The sequence below is a fragment of the Convolutriloba macropyga genome, chromosome 13, assembly GCF_964194025.1.
Source record: "Convolutriloba macropyga chromosome 13, txConMacr16.3, whole genome shotgun sequence".
NCBI classification, from domain to species: Eukaryota; Metazoa; Xenacoelomorpha; order Acoela; family Convolutidae; genus Convolutriloba; species Convolutriloba macropyga.
The window spans coordinates 19100383-19117305 of NC_134480.1; the positions used below are offsets into that span (position 1 = coordinate 19100383).

General features: G+C 35.6%; 1 protein-coding gene across 1 annotated transcript in view; it reads right to left on the minus strand.

Annotated features, from left to right (window-relative positions):
* Nucleotides 1-393: 393 nt before the first annotated feature.
* Nucleotides 394-16923, minus strand: part of LOC142351535 (uncharacterized) — a 74315-nt gene continuing 57785 nt past the window's right edge. The window contains exons 15-17 of the mRNA XM_075403607.1: nt 8314-8470; nt 4583-4873; nt 394-665 (exon numbers count right to left, since the gene is read on the minus strand). Coding sequence (XP_075259722.1) covers nt 582-665; nt 4583-4873; nt 8314-8470 — 532 coding nt within the window. The 3' untranslated portion in view covers nt 394-581. The remainder of the gene's footprint in view (nt 666-4582; nt 4874-8313; nt 8471-16923) is intronic.

Consider the following 16923-nt stretch of genomic DNA (forward strand, 5'->3'; position numbering starts at 1 on the left):
TGAGGACGCGGCTATTAATTACTACAAACTTTGTTTGAGAGCAATTATTTAGCACTTTACTGTGGTTAACAAAGTTCAGTCATAACATTGATTTACTTCTCGTAGCAGTGGTGTCGAATGCTAAAAACCTTCCTTCACACCATAAATTTATGTCTTCAAAACAGTTTAGTTGAATTGCATGCTTAGAGTATTGTAAGAAGAGAGGCTTATCCCATTTTTGAGGACCAGTTTATCCCATTTTTGAGGACCAAAAGTTATAAGGGTCAGGCGAAAAATTGGACACGCTAAAAAGCACATTAAAAAGACCACCACTTCGTTTGAGAGAAATTAAAATTATTAGCGCATTGATAGCAGTCTTATAACAGCTGGAGTGGCTATCAAACAAAAACAAAATATACAATGAACGTTAATTCCAGATTGGTTTTAAGAAAAACATTTTTCAGGTCTGACTTGAAACACAGAGTTGAAGCTCATCGGTTTTTTTTAGTTTTTCGTTATCTCCAGTCACATCTAATTTGCATGTCTTATCTGTGACGTAATAAAGACAGTCCGAAAGTCACCGAATTTCTTTGTCCTTTTTGTTAGCTGAGAGCATTGCTGGTATCGAAGCACGTATAACAAGGTTGTGAGCCGTCTTCGCCTCCTTCGTAGCAATAGTTACATTTCTAAACAATATGGACTAACATCAAACAGTGTTATCAGAGCTTATTATAGACCACTATAACGGTGCTGACAAAGTTAATAATTGAAAACATAGCTGGTAAATTGCAGGAAAATAGCCGCGTTAGATCTCCTTGATCTTCATTGGAATTGATAACATAGCTGGCAGACTGCCGGATTAGCTGCGAAAGAAAAAACTTGCGTGCCGTTTGAAAGGGATAGAAACAGATACAGATATAAGTTGAAAAAGTTATCGACGCCGCTCAAAAAGCTATGTAAAAAATTAAACGATAAATTAATAAAGCTTGTAAAAATTTATTGCGCAGAAGTCTTTTCATTAGGGACCCTTATTACACATATGAGTTCCTTTGACCTTAAACTAATTCAAAATAAACTTAAATTTTAAAGTGCAAAGTCATTTTATTGAGTGAGGTAAGTCACTTATGATCAAAATCTAATCACGCAAAAAACTTTTGCTAGATAGAGTGAGAAATGACGTCACGCGCGCAAAAGCAGTTAGTGAGAGGAAGAAGTCATTCAGAAAATTTGACTTTTCAGCTTTGAGGTGTGAACAAATGTAAAACGAAAAAAGAGCGTCAGACGACGAAACACAAAAACATATCAGGACAATTTCTGACGTACAATTCAAAGAATTTCCTTGCATCTATTCTGTTTCGGCCCCCCATGTGTTTTTTATGACCCCCAATTAAAAATTATATGTTGTAATATAGCACGTTACTATGTAAGAAAATAGCACGTGCGTTTGGGGGTCATAAAAATTTATGCTCATTAAGCTGGGGGGGGGTGCGGAACAGAATAGATCCGAATTTTCATTGACCAAACAAAACTTGATTGACCTAGAACGGACTATAAAGGAATTGGGAAAGCCATTTAGAGTAATATCTGATGCAAAAAATTGAAAAACAGCAAAAATCAGAGTGAAATTGCCGCATGTGAACAACAAAACCACTAGCGAGAAAGCGGATTTTTGTTCAAAAACTGTTTCGCACTCTAATTTAAATTTAGAGCTAAAACAATTCACGCTGCAAAACCACTCGCTTTTTCGCTTCACTTCCTATTTCGGCGTGACCAAATTCAAAACTCTAATTTGACTTCAAAAATCATGAAAACATATGAACAGATCTTTAAAACAAGACAGCGCCCCAATACAATTCAAATTCTTTGAATTGTAAAAAAAAATCTAAGAGCACCGCAATATAGCTCCGCTCAGCTTACAGCTTCGCAGCTATAAAAGTAGACGCTGAATATAGATAAATTGAATGCCTATAATTTTGGACTTTAAAGGTTAATTTGGAGAGAGTTTTATGTGACACATGAAGGAAATCTATTTCGAAATCAGAAAACAACTAATTAACGTCGGACAAATTGTTCGCGAAAGACCGGCGTGCTGTTGGCTTCGTCAGTAGCTAGCTACATTTCTGTGAGGCTAGTTTTAGCTTATTTGAAGGCGCGTGAAGTGAGTGCAGAGGTAGGGGGGATTGATGTAGGGGGTAGCGTGGGGGGAGTAGCGTGGAGTAACGTGGGGTAACTCTCGGCCCTACCGTTTTACCCTACCTCACGTTTGACCGAAAACTTAAACACGCAAAATAGCAACTAAAATCATCTCCACTAAGCGGCAAAAATGACGTCCCTTAACGAAATTATGTAGAATTTGCATGAACAAAAAGCAGCTTTGAAATGACTGTGACGTTAGATAGCCGTAACAAAAACTTTGTCGATAAAATAGAACATAAGCGACTAACATCGGGCGACTTGCTCTCAAACAAACGGCGAGTGGTTGGCTTTATCACTAGCTAACAACATTTTAGTGAGGCTAGCGTTAGCTGAATTGAAGGGGTGTGAGATTAGCTCAGCGGTGGATTGATTGAGGCAATGGGGGGGGGGGGGTTCTGTCAGTCATATTTTTGCAGAAAAGTGATCTGAAATGTTCTAAGAGAATGTAATGCCCTCTGGACCCTACCTTTTTATCCCATTTTTGAGGCTCAGACAAAAAAATGATCAAGCAAAAAGATGCAATAAAAAGACCACAAAACTAATATAATTGCGTCAAATTTCATTTAAGAGCATTTAAAAATAAATTCACAGTTTTGAAAATGTTTGAAAGCCACCATGTTTTTTTTGTGTTCTTGAGTTAGCATTGTCAATACATACATCTTATCTCAAAATTTGAATAAAATTTCTTGCTTTCATGAGATCTTTACCAGCTGTGTGCAACGCTTGATTAAAACCAATAAAAAAACTCAAAATTTCTAAATCATAGTAAAATGTGGTAACGAATATAGACAGAGAATCAATACAAGCCAAATTCTTTGGGATGCAAAAAAGTCTGAAAAGATGAGTGATAGCCTGGCTATAGCTTTGCGGCTAACAAAAAGAGAAAGCAAAACATAACTGACAGATTGTCAGAAAATAGCCGCAATAGCTTCGTAGATCTGCAGTCTTAAAAAACAGTAAACATACCCGGCAGATTGCCGGAAAATAGCCGCCGTTGAGTCCCATAACTCTATTGGGATTGAAAGAAAAAATATATCAACAAAAATTGATTTTTGTCTAAAAACATTTTTAAGTGCGTCAAAAAGATTTCACGCAAAATGTCGAAAAAGCGGCAAAATGGGTAAAACGAAAAAAAGTTCGACGAAGTAAAAAAAAATAGGAGCGCTATAAGTGCCGGCTACGAAGATGAGGGCGGCTATTAAAAAAAGACAGACCAAAAAATATCGCCTTTTCATTGAAGGCTGATATGTTATATTTTGATTAAAAATCTGTATAAGTTTTTGCTGCCTCTATTAGCTGCTCTCTAACAACCTTCATTGAGAGTGACACACACCCCCATCAATTTCAAAGTGAGGATGTCATTTTTGTGAGTGAGGTAAGTCAAGTGTGACCAAAAATTTAATCACGCAAATGAACATTAAAACTCGCTTCACTGAGAGCAAAAAATGACGTCACACACGCAATTCAAAAGAAATTGCATGAACGAGTGAACAAAAAGCAGATTTGAAGTGATTCTGACGTCATATGGTTGTAACAAAATTTGCGAAGACAAAATAAAAAAAAACACGAGGAGGCCAATAATAGCCCCAGCTATCGCTGTGCGGCTTTTAATAACTGTTTCGTCAGCTTGCACCTTTAATTGTTGGAGTTTTTGTGAGTTAATATACTAATTGATAAAAGTAAACGCAGAAAATGTAATTATTTACGGTAAACTGCCTATTTTACGCTCAATTTCAGTCTAAATAGTTTTGGCCGTTTCTTTTTATTTTCATATCAATCAACACACAATCATCAGAATTTCAATAGTCATATATTCTGATAAATGATCAATCATGCTGATAAAGAAAATTCAGATAGAGATTGACCGGATTTTCGTAAGCAACAGTACGTTGAGTTCCATGTGAAATCTGTTCAGCTAACTCATGCATCGATAAACTGAATCAAGTTTTGGCATTAAGAAATTGGCAAATTAATTAGTAAACAGAGCATATTTCACGTGGAACGCAACTTACTGCTGCTTACGGAAATTTGGTCAACTTCTATCCGACTTTCCTCAGAATGTAAGCTGGTCAGTTTGTTCCAACTTAGATCTATTAAACTCCTGATGATTATTTGTAGATTGATGAAAAAGTGTAATAGAAAAAGTAAAAGATGTAATAAGAACTGAACAAAGTATTTTTGACTAAAATGGGTTTCTAAAACAGACTGTTTCCCCATGTAAAATTCGTAGAACAATAGGCTGGGGGGGGGCTATTATTGCGAATACGATTAAGATACTTATGCAATCTAACAACACCGTTAGTTTCTTTCAATTGACTATAGGCCAAATTAAGGATTGCAACCAGAGCCCTTAGCGTATCTAGATCGCCCGTAATTTCTCAAATTTCTCTAAATCGAATCAACTAACGTCACAATGAACATAAGTTGCCCTTCGACAGGTATTGCACTTGGAACAGTGCACAGTGTACATATTTTCAACTAGCATGTTGAAACACCAAGAGAACCTAAACTGTCTAGGTGGGCAACCAATCAGTGCTCCTCCTCCTTCGTCATCTCTTGAATCTTCCAGTTGTTTGTAGCATTGGAAACAAGTGATCAATCCCGATTGGATGATCTCTTTGATGCTGATTGGAGGTTCATTGCAACATGGAAGTTGGTAATGGTTGTCGGCATTAATTCTGGATATTTGGGTTCGAGGCTTAAAATATCAGCTGGTTTAATTTTCGTCAAAAGGAGCCATTACTCTAATCATCATTAACAAAATATATTGTTTCAAGCTGCGAGTAGAATCTCTTTTATCCTACAAGGTTAGATTTTTTCAGAACCTCTTCGATCTTATCTTCAACAATCAACATAGCCGGCAGATTGCCGGAATAGCTGCGAAAGAATAGACCTGCGTGCCATATAATAGAGATAGAAACAGATAAAGATCTAAATTGAAAAAAAATCGACGCCGCTCAAAAATCTAGGTAAAAAACATTCAGCGATAAATTAATAAAGCTTGTTAAAATTCATTCCACAGAAGCCTCTTATTAGGGACCTTTACTGCACAAATGAGATCCTTTGACATTTAACAAATTCGAACTAACCTTAAGTTTTAAAGTTCAAAAGTCATTTTAATGAGGTAAGTCACGTATGATCAAAATCTAATCAGGCAAATAACCTCAGAACTTTTGCTAAAGCGAGTGAGAAATGACGTCACGCGCGCAAATGCCAAACGCGCGCGAAAATCTGTTCACCAAGACATCTTTTCTCACTTTTGCTTTTAGGTCAAAATGCCGCGTGAACAAATCTACTTCCTGTAAAAAAAACCCGAGAGAAAACCAAGACTCCTCTTCGAGTCGTAAAAACCAAGAGCACCGCAATATAGCTTCGCTCAGCTTCCAGCTTCGCAGCTATAAAAAGAATATAACTGATTAACGTCGGAAGAATTGAATTGCTTGCGACAACTAGTGGGTGCTCTAATCTATTGCAGCATACTTCAGTTCGAGGGCGAGGTGAAGAGTTTTAACTTAGAGCATTGGGCCAAGAAGTTCGCTAAAGTGCTTCAAATGACGCCATTAGATATTATGTTATACAACTATTAGGGTTTAAGGCAAAAAATCACTCCACATTTGGCACTTTTCATTTTACTTTTACCAGAAAACACTCGTCGCTTGAGTTCAGATGCTTAAATTATGAATGAGAGAAAAATTTAGATCACGTAAAACGCAAAAAGAAAAGGCCGTAAATTTCACTCAAAAGGTCAAAACGGTCAAGCACAATTTTTGCATAAAAACATAACAGATAGAATACCGGGAAGAGCTCAAATATTCATGCACTATAAACACTTAACTAAGATTGCTTATATAAGAAACTTCAACGAAAAAGGGGCGAAAAACGAAAAATCGAAAGCTAACTGCCTTATAAAAATAGAAAGTATTCTGACAGAAAGCGGACACAATTGAATGGTGTAGGCGTAAGGGTAGAGGGTAGGTGAATGTGGTGGAAGGGTGCGGTTTGTTGATAGACGGCGGGGAGATTTCGGAGGGGGTGGGTAGGTGGGGGATACGTAGGTTTTGGGGTTTTGGTGCTGGGGGATTGGTAGGAGTGGGAAGGGCTGTAATTATGAAGTTTGCGAGGTGGAGGGGGGAGACAGTGGAGTAGTCTGTAGTTTTCAAAGGATAAGGGACTGTCTCCGGCATCTGAACTTCTGAAAATTACATTTTGACCTTGAATTTTACAATCAATTTCTAATTTTTATACAGTAGAAGCTAAGCTACTGTTAATGCCCAATGATCGAAAAGATAAGTCAATTTTCTAAAACATAACTCAATGTTCGAAAAGAAGGCAATCAAAATTTAAGTCATGAACAAACTTGCTTCAGCTAAAAAAGACCTGTAGAATTATAACACTCTTCTTGGAGTTGTAAAACCGTTTAAAAACCAGTGCTCACCTTTGGTGCGTTAAAAGCTGTAGCACCAATACTCCTCTTGCAGTCTTAAAAGACACACACTATACTGCTGGTCCGTACATTAGATACTTAATCGACGGGGTTAATCGCGGGACCACATGTATAAACTTAGAATTCAACCCCTAGTTCTACTCTTGGTATATAGTTAAGTATCAAATAAAGTTAAATGCGAATATGAATTATAAAGTTATGTTAAACAGCATCAAATATGAACCGATCATTAAGGGATAGAACAGTTAAAGTTATTAAGATTGAGATAGCACTAGTTAGCACAGCTTGAAATATTCTAAGTTAACTTGTAACTTAGATAGATTTTAAGAGATGTTAATTTATAACTTTGAGAAGTTAAGCTGAATATACCTGATTTCCAAAATTGTGCTAAGTTGATGTTTTCTGACTTAGAAAGTTCTGAGTTAAGAACTTGTCGCAAAATGTTCTGAGTTAAAATCTTTCTCAAGTAAGCTGAGATTTAAGCAATGGAGCAATACGGGAGTATGATTTAAATCAGAATTTATCGGGGACCAGATTGTGCTGGTGGTTGAGCGTGCAAGCTCCTTTTATACTTGCGGACACGTGGTTCTCTAGTATCCTATTGTATAGAGATAGCAGTGTCGACAGAGTTACCAAGGTTAAATTGGTGTTCTCAAAGTGGCGTGACAATATCACGTCATGGTATTCTCAGTTTGAGTTAGTGATCTTAAAATAGTAGTTTATTCAAAACTACTTAGTAATTTGTTCACAAGTTAAAGTGGACTTTGTCCAATTCAGGTTTGTGCTTCACGCACTATAACGTAAATTCTCAAAATAGCACTAAGATTATCGAAAAGTGTTACTGAGTGTAGCACACTTCAGTACAACACGTTTACCAAATTTGCTCCAAACTTCGTTCGAACAGTTAAACATACCCGGCAGATTGCCGGAAAATAGCCGCCGTTGAGTCCAATAAGCATGATTGGGATCGAAATAATAGAAGATATTGAAAGAAAAAGATTTTTGTACAAAAACATTTTTTAAGTCCAATTTATTTTGATGGCATTTCGTAGTTGATCATACTTTTGTTTCTTAGAGAGAGGCCACAGGGCTACTATCAATACCAATAATCATAAGAGATGGTAACTAAGACTTATTGGAACGACGTTGAAATAGCGGGCATCTAAAATTGGGCTTTATGTGTTTATCCCTTTTCTATTTCTGACTTCAATTTTTATACTGACTCTGTTCATTTTGAATTGCTTTGCTGAGCAACTGATGTTCAAATTCACTTCTAGCAGAATGAGAGAAGAGAGAAACTAGCCTAGAGAAGTCAAAACTATTTCACGCAAAAAGTCGAAAAAGCGGCAAAATGGTAAAGCGAAAAAAAGTTCGACGAAGTAAAAAAAATAGGAGCGCTATAATAGCCGGCTGAGAAGATGAGGGCGGATATTAATCAGAAAAAAACGAAGCAACCTGCCTCGGGTCCCGACCACGAGATGGCAATAGGGCATAGTATCCGATGCATATCATTAATATAGAAATCGCCGAGACTTCAATCTGGGAATCGGAGAAACTATAGGAAAGAGTCACAAATCTGCGTCTATCAAATGGCAGGGTTGGAGAGAAGATATACGTACATTCGCGGACGGAAGGCCCGACGTTTATTTTATATTATTTGATTTGTCAATTGATTTATACTTTATATATCTAACAGTAGCAATGATGTTCTGCAGAAGACACACATCAGACAGCACTCTCTCAAGAGACACATTGTGGACAACTCTCAACACATTCAGTGGATTCTCACACTCCTCACACTTGCAGTCCAAGGCACACGTGGAGGCCCTCGCTAGGCACCCACAAACACCACTGAAATAGTGCCAATGTGTCTTGCTGCCCAGGTCGAGGTTTTTGGGTGAATTTAAAAATATTTCACAGCATTTCTGCGCATTTCTTGCCAAAATTGACCGCGAAATTCACCGCAGTTCTTACAAAAATTCACCGCTTGTTTCCCGACGTTTACTTAATTCACAAGAAATATCTTAGAAGTTAGTGAGAGTTTGTGCGGTGGAATAATAATGTGAAGCCGACAGGGAGGAAAGAAGTTCAAATTCGTGCATGGAAGTGTCTTTTTTGTAAGAAATAGCGAGAACGCGGTGCAAATAAATAATCCACCACGATTCACCGCAAAAAGATGTAAGATATACGCGGTGAAAGTTGTTTTTTTTCACCGAATTTTACTGCATTTCTTCCAAAAATTCACCGCCAAACCTGGACCCGAGTGGGTCAGGGCACTCAAGTAGACTCTTATGGTGCGGAGCAAAGATCATAAATGCTGAGCAGCGCTTAATAGCGCTGATTAATACTGATAAATAGCAAAAAAAATAACTGAACTTTACGCAGCACAATTGAGAAACTTCGGACGATTTGGTCTCTTTTGACTGGTGTCACACTGTTTTTTATTTAGCTAGATTAAGCTAAGGGAGACAAGCCTTACTGGGTAATGGGGAGCAGAGTGGGAGATGGAGTCAAAAACAGCTTTGGTGAAATAAGTACACTTAGAGACGGATAAGCTCTAAGATATCTGAAAAGGGCTTTAATACCCAAAAGTTTAACTAGTTTATCCCATTTCCAAGGACAAAGAGTCACAAAGTCTAATTGGTCAGAAGAAAAATGATCAAGCAAAATCACATAAAAAATAGGAGGACCCATATGAGTGATAACAAACTTCGTTTCAGAGCAGTTAAGCATTCAGCGCAACATCAGAGTTTTTTGATAAATCTTAAGCACAAAATCGCAGTTCAATAACAGTTTAGCTCTTAATGACAACGCATATTTATTTCCCAGTTTTAGTATGCAGGTGATAGGGTTATGATACAAGAGACGCAGTTGGACATTAGAAACGGTGAGCACATATTTTCGTAGATTTTCCTAAGGAGAATTTTTTTCGTAAACTCGGATTTTTTGTAAAAATATTAAAGTATCATTACGTTAAAAGAATTTGCAATTTTCTTATCTTCAATTTTTTCAACTACAGGATTAGTGGAACTACAGGATTTGGAATTGGAAAAGTTTTCTTGCTTATTCGGGCAGACAGATCTATTAGACAAAGGGAATTGAAAAAAGTTGATTTTTGTACAAAATCATTTTTAGAGTGCGAATTATTTTGATGTCATTCAGTAGTTAGAAAAATTCCAATCTCTCGAGGAGGGTCACAGGGACTAATATCAATGTCAATAAGCATGAGAGATGGTGACAAATACTTACAACAACAAACTTCAAATAGAGGCCTTACAAAATTGAGCCACATCGGTTTATCCCGTTTCTCTTTTTGATTTAGTAATTCGATACTGTCTTTGTTGACTCTAGATTGTCTTGCTGGAGAGCTTTTGCTTAAAGGCGCTTTGAGCAGAGTAAGAAAATAATAAGACTTGCCTAGAAAAATCCAACATGACCGACCAACGTTGAGCGAAACAATCTCAATTTATTAGCGGGGGTTCTAGTGATTGGGGAAATCGCATTCATCAAATGGATCAAACAAAAAATCGGTCAAGCAAAAATCGAATAAAAGCATAGCCGGCAGATTGCCGGAAAATAGTCGCCGTTGACGCGCTTGATGCACATCGGGATTGAAGCAGAAAAAGGAAACATAGCTGGCAGATTGCCAGAAAATAGCCGCAATAGATTCGTAGATCGGCAGTCTAAAAAACAGTAAAAAAGACAGACCAAAAAAATTCATCTTTTCATTGAAGGCTGATCTGTTATATTTTGATTAAAAATCTGTATAAGTTATTGCTGCCTCTATTAGTTCATCTCAAATAACATTCATTTAGAGTGACACACACCCATTTGACCTTATCTCTTTGAATTAAAGTAAATAAAAGTCAATTTCAAATTGAGGAAGTCATTTTTGAGAGTGAGGTAAGTCAAGTGTGACCAAAAATTTAATCACGCGCATGAACAAAAAAAACTCGCTCCACTAAGAGCAAAAAATGACGTCACACATGCAATTCAGTTGAAATTGCATGAACGAATGAACAAAAAGTGGCTGTGACGTCATATGGTCGTAACAAAAATCATGACGACGAAATAAAAAAAAACCAAGAGAAGGCCAATAATAGCCCCAGCTATCGCTGTGCGGCTATTAAAAAGAAGAGACAATTGGCCGATTTTTTTCTCTTTTTTTCAGTTTCAAAAAGTGTTATAATTTTGCGTGCAGATTAAGTTAGATTCTGAAACTACACTTAATTCAGTTTCTTAGCTGAAATCTAATAAGGTCAATACCAATATCGGCAAACAAACGCTCTAATGAACTTTGATAACCTAACTGAAAATGACTTAATGATGGGGTTAGATGGATTTATCCCGTCTTTTTTATTTTGATCTTGTAATTTTGACAGTATTCATAACTTTGCGTAATTCAATGCGCGCGAAAAATTAGAATCCATTCAGTTGAAACTGTGAGTGAAGTAAGTCAGACGTGAAAATCGTTACTTTTGTAAAACCAAAAGCGTGATCAAAAGGTAGAGCGAAATAAAAAAAGAGAGCGCCTAAATAATAGCCGTTGAGAGGCTAACGGCGGCTATAAAAACGACAGCAGGAATATTTTATTGTAACAAACTAAAAGATTTTGCAGAAAAATCTGAACAAGTTGTGAGCTAAAGCAAGCGAAACAATTCTTTGTTCGACAAAGTAAAAAACATAGCTGGCAAATTATCAGAAGATAGCACTGATAGCGTCGTAGATCTGCAGTCTCAAAACGATCTCAAAAGAAACAGAGCGAAAAAACTTTGTTAAAATGCTGAGCTCTAGTATTTTCAGAATATATTTAACGTTTTGCCGTTTCTATTAGCTGCCCTTAAATGCACATCAGTTAGAGTTATACAAACTCATTTGAACTTCTCTCTTTGAATTAATTAGAGGAAAATTAATTTCAAATTGAGAAAGTCAGTTTTGAGAGTGAGGGAAGTTAACTTGTGACCAAAAATTTAAATTCAGGAATGAACAAAAAACACTCTCCGATAAGAGTGAAAAATGACGTCACGCACGCAATTCAGTTAAAGTTGCACGAACGAATGAATAAAAAGCAGAATTATATTGGTGATTGTGACGTCATGTGGTCGCAACAAACATCCTGTTGACGAAACAAGAAAACGGAGAGTAGACCAATGATGGCCTTAGCTATTGCTTTACGGTTATTAAAAACATAGTACGGCAACTCCATAATAACAAAACAAAGAATTAACCTAAAAAGAAAACCTGACAATCAAAAACATACCCGCCAGATTGCCGGAAAATAGCCGCCGTTGATTCCAATAAGCATGATCGGGATCGAAAGAAAAGAAGATATTGAAAAAAAAAAGATTTTTGTACAAAAACATTTTTTAAGTCCGATTTATTTTGATGGCATTTCGTAGTTGAACATAACGTACTTATGTTTCTTAGAGAGAGGCTACAGGGGCTACTATCAATACCAATAAGCATTAGAGAAGGTAACTAAGACTTATAGGAACGACGTTCAAATAGCGGGCATCTAAAATTGGGCTTTATGGGTTTATCCCGTTTCTACTTCTGACTTCAATTTTTTATACTGATTCTGTTCATTTTGAATTGCTTTGCTGAGCAACTGATGTTCAAAATCACTTTTAGCAGAATGAGAGAGGAGAGAAACTAGCCTAGATAAGTCAAAAAAATATCACGCAAAATGTTGAAAAAGCGGCAAAATGAGGTAAAGCGAAACATTTTTTTATTCGACGAAGTAAAAAAAATGGGAGCGCTATAATAGCCGGCTGAGAAGATGAGGGCGGCTATTAACTACTCTAACAATATCAAACTATGAGAATCAAGAAGCCACATAACCCTATGTGCCCAAGAGTACTAAAAATAAGAAATCTTCAAAAACAATTGGAAAATTTTGTCCCAAAAACTTTTTTTATTTATAAAAAATCTATCAAATGAACATTTTGTATAAACATTGCCAATGCAAGATTTTGTATAAACATTGCCAACAAACGTGTTAAAAGACAATGCGAAACGAGCAAAAACAGGAAAATTTAGAAGAAAAAAATAGAACATTTTTCAAAATCAATGGCATCAACGTAAGAAAAACACAAAACTAGATACTAAGATCCTCAATCACAGCATAAAATCCAACTGAATTCATAAATCAAAGAACGCGAAATGAGGGCAACTTCGAAAAATTTGCAAAAACATAAGGTACTTAGGTCAATGAAATCGAGAGATAACAGTTGGATCCACTAAAAACTACTCTAGAAGGCCGATGAGAACCTTTTTTGATACAAAGCGACAAGACCACGAAAAAAACAACGACAGGCAAAACTAAAGAACTCTTAGATTGTTTTAAAAAAAGTTTTAAGTTTTAAAAACACTGCTGTACAAATAATTAAATTTTAACAAATTAATTAAGTTTGTTTTTGACTCACTAGAAAACGATGTCAGTTTTCAATGATGAATCTAAAATATAAGAAAAAAAGATGAAGAAGATGAAAAGGATGAAAAAAAAACAATTCTTAGAAAACAAATATTTTTTACCAGAAAAATTTTTATTTTGCAGTAAGCAATAGCTAAGAGGTGGAACAATAAAGTCGTTTATATAAACCCCATTAGCAACCAATGAGTGACGTGATAATCAATCAGATTGATTGAAATAAAAACAAAAGAACAAAAAATCGAAATAAACACCGTTAATGACCAGAAATTAGCCACCGTTAACGCACTTGATGTACATCGGGATAAAATCAGAAAAAGTAAAAAAAAGCGTAAAAAAAGCGATAGAAAGTGAACGAATTTTTTTCTGTTTTTTTTCATTGTCAAAAAGAGTTCTAATTTGGCGTGCAGTTTCAATTATATTCCAAAACTATACTAAAATCAGATTCTAATTTAAAGCTATCAAGCTTAATACTAGTGTCAGCTAGCAATCTCTCGATTGAACATTGATAACGTAATTCTCTATGACTTATTGATCGGGCATTATCGGTATATTTTGATCCTTTTGATGTTGCTCCTGTGAATTTGACATTGCGTGATTCAATTAAAGAAAGAAATTAAAATCCATTCAATAGAAACAGCAAGCGAGGTAAGTCAGAAGTCAACCGTGAAAAACATGAGTTGTGTAACACGAAAAATGTGACCGAAAGGTAAATCGAACTAAAAAACATAGCCGGAAGATTTCCCGGAAACAGGAAAAATATAATGAGAATTCTATCTGAAAAAAACTGATACACAATCCAATAAAATAATCTTAGAGAATATACTGCTAAGGGAAACACCTTTACAAATAATTTGCAACAAAATATTAAAATTTGACAAACAACTCAAAAAAATGGGTTCATAAAAAAAATCTCAAAAGGGAAAGAAGATGACCGATAAAACCCCAACGTAAGTCTCTTAAAACAATTTCTGTTCCAACGCCAGATGCTATTTCTGAACCGATAATTTGAGAAAATGTTAACTGCAACCTTGCGTACAGCAGTAACTCAACAAAATTTTGAATGAGAATTAATCAACAAAAATTAAAATATATTAAAAGAAAAAATTAATCGGTTGTTGGTAAACGCTAAGAACAAACAGCCTGAAAATGATCTTATGTTTTTTATGTTTGAGAAAATTGGCCTGACTCGACCTGAAGTGTCAATTTAAAGTAGTTACACATTTAAACTAACTCTCAACATAAAATTGAATGAGAAAAAAAACAGCAAGAAGAATGAGGTCAAAAGAAATAGTCAAAACAAAACATTGAATATACCAAATTTGGCAAAAATTTATTCAAATTTAATTACAAAATTTTAAAAACTATCAATAATAATGACCGACCATTAAAAATGCTTAAAGAAATGAAGAAAAGTACAAAAAATGCTAGAAAAACCTTAAAAAAGGCAAAATGGTAAAAAAAAAATAGATGGAGATTGAATCTAATTGAGAAATATTCACTTCAGATTGTTAAAAATGCTTTCTATCACACTACTATTTGTTTAGTTAATTGAATGAAACAATTTACATTCCAAAAACCGGAATTAAAACTAAGAAACTGCTTTGAAAAACCGCACCTCATAAAAAAATTTTGTTCGCTCAGTGAAAATTTATTCACACTTCTTTTTATATCTAATATATACAATTGTTTGATATTAACAGAAATCACTCTCTCTTCCCTCTGCTTCTCAATTTGTTTATCCGTTTAACCTAAGGACTTAGTTTTTACATGCGGGATTGACTTTTAGATCCTGTTTTAAAAACACTCCAAAAATTACTGATCCAAAATTAAATAAAAATCCTTATTTAGCAAAATGACTAAAAAAAAATACACATCCATGCTTCTGTCTAAATAAAAAAAATTTTAAAAATGTTACAAAATCTGCTAAAATATAGTACTCGGCGAAAAAAATCAAAATAAAAAACTATATTAAAAAAATTGAAATTGTAATTAAGAAACCAGATTTAATTGTATTTGAAAGGTTAAACGTGAATGAAAAAACAAATCGAATAACAATAACACGAAATTAATCCATTGGCTCTGCACAGAATAACTTTTTCTACTAATTAGAACAAAGGGGAAAAATTCAAGACAAAGAAAAAAATTGCAAAAACCTGTTGGTATATGTACACTCTGATGAAAAGCAAAACTCACGTTTATAAGAGTTGTTCAATGCACAAACTGCCAATCGAATGTTTGCCTATAAACCAATTTTTCAGGAAAAAAAGTGGGCTTAAATATACAAAATAGAAGATATTATTGAGATATATTAGCCCATTTCACACTTGAAAAGTATTACTAGGCTCTGTGGCATCCATTTCATAAAGTTATATATTAATGCAGCATCAATTAATACAATTTCTACAGAAAAATAAGTTACAAGTAAAAAAAATTGAACCAGTTGGACAAAAAACCGGCTAAAAGCGTTTATCTATATGCGCCGTTCTCTCAAAAAAATTTTTCAAAGTCAAAAAGTAATTCACCGAACGCAGCGCATGATAAAAACTTCTTTCGCTTGGCAAAAATCTGTTCACCGTGACAGTTTTTCTCACTTTCGTTTGATGTCAAAATGCCGCAAGGACAAAACTACTTCTTGTAGAAAACAAAAAAAGACCCAAAGAAAACCATTACTCCTCTTCGAATCGAAAAAAGGAGAGCGCCGGAATAATAGCCGTTGAGAGGTTGACGGCGGCTATTAAAAACAAGCAGTATCTAAAACAAATACATCAATAACTGCTCTTTGATTAGTTCAAAAAGTACAACTATGCATTATTAGAAAAAAATGTGGCTTTTATTGTTTCGAAACCATTAATTGAAACAATCAGGAGAAAAACGCCAAAGTTAGGGGGCAAATTCCACAAATGATTAAAATATTACTTTCAAAAACCAAAAATTTTTTCAGATACAATTTCTCGCTCTACTTTAAAAGTATTTTGAGGAAAATTCATGCTCGAAAGCTACTTATTTTTTTTGCTTTACTGTTCAAAGGTAATTGAATTCAACACTCTAAATTGACTTCTATTTAACACTTTTGTTGTTTCTATAATTTGCTTTATTCTTTTTCTTTAAAAAATGCGGCGATGAAGGGAAAAAACAACGTCTGAAATATTTGAGGTTCAAAAACAAGTACAAGTTAATATTCCATAATGAAAACAAGCGTGACCAAATATGGACAGAGAAATTGATCTCAAACGACTGGAGTGACGCTGATTTTTGTTATAGATGGCTCAATAGCAAGACTGGGTTGTGATCAAAAAGAAGAAAAAGGTGATCAAAAAGGTGCAAGGCTTTGAATCACTGAAAATCAACTTAGCGCCCTAATTGCACTCTATCGCATTACAGAGGAAAAAACGATTCACCAATGAGACATAGCCAACTAATTTTGGACGTGGTGCTCCCAAGCACTCAAGTGACTAGCAACAGATCAGGGTCCCCAGCATCCTAAACATAACTGAGAAAGGGAGGACGAAGAGAGAGAGAGAGAGAGAGAGAGAGAGAGAGAGAGAGAGAGAGAGAGAGCGAGAGCGAGAGCGAGAGCAAGAGCGAGAGAGAGAGAGAGAGAGAGAGAGAGAGGAGAGAGCGAGAGCGAGAGCGAGAGAGAGCGAGAGAGAAGAGAGAGAGAGAGAGAGAGAGAGAGAGAGAGAGAGAGAGAGAGAGAGAGAGAGAGAGAGAGAGAGAGAAGAGCGAGAGCGAGAGCGAGAGCAAGAGCGAGAGAGAGAGAGAGAGAGAGAGAGAGAGAGGAGAGAGCGAGAGCGAGAGCGAGAGAGAGCGAGAGAGAGAGAGAGAGAGAGAGAGAGAGAGAGAGAGAGAGAGAGAGAGAGAGAGAAAGAGA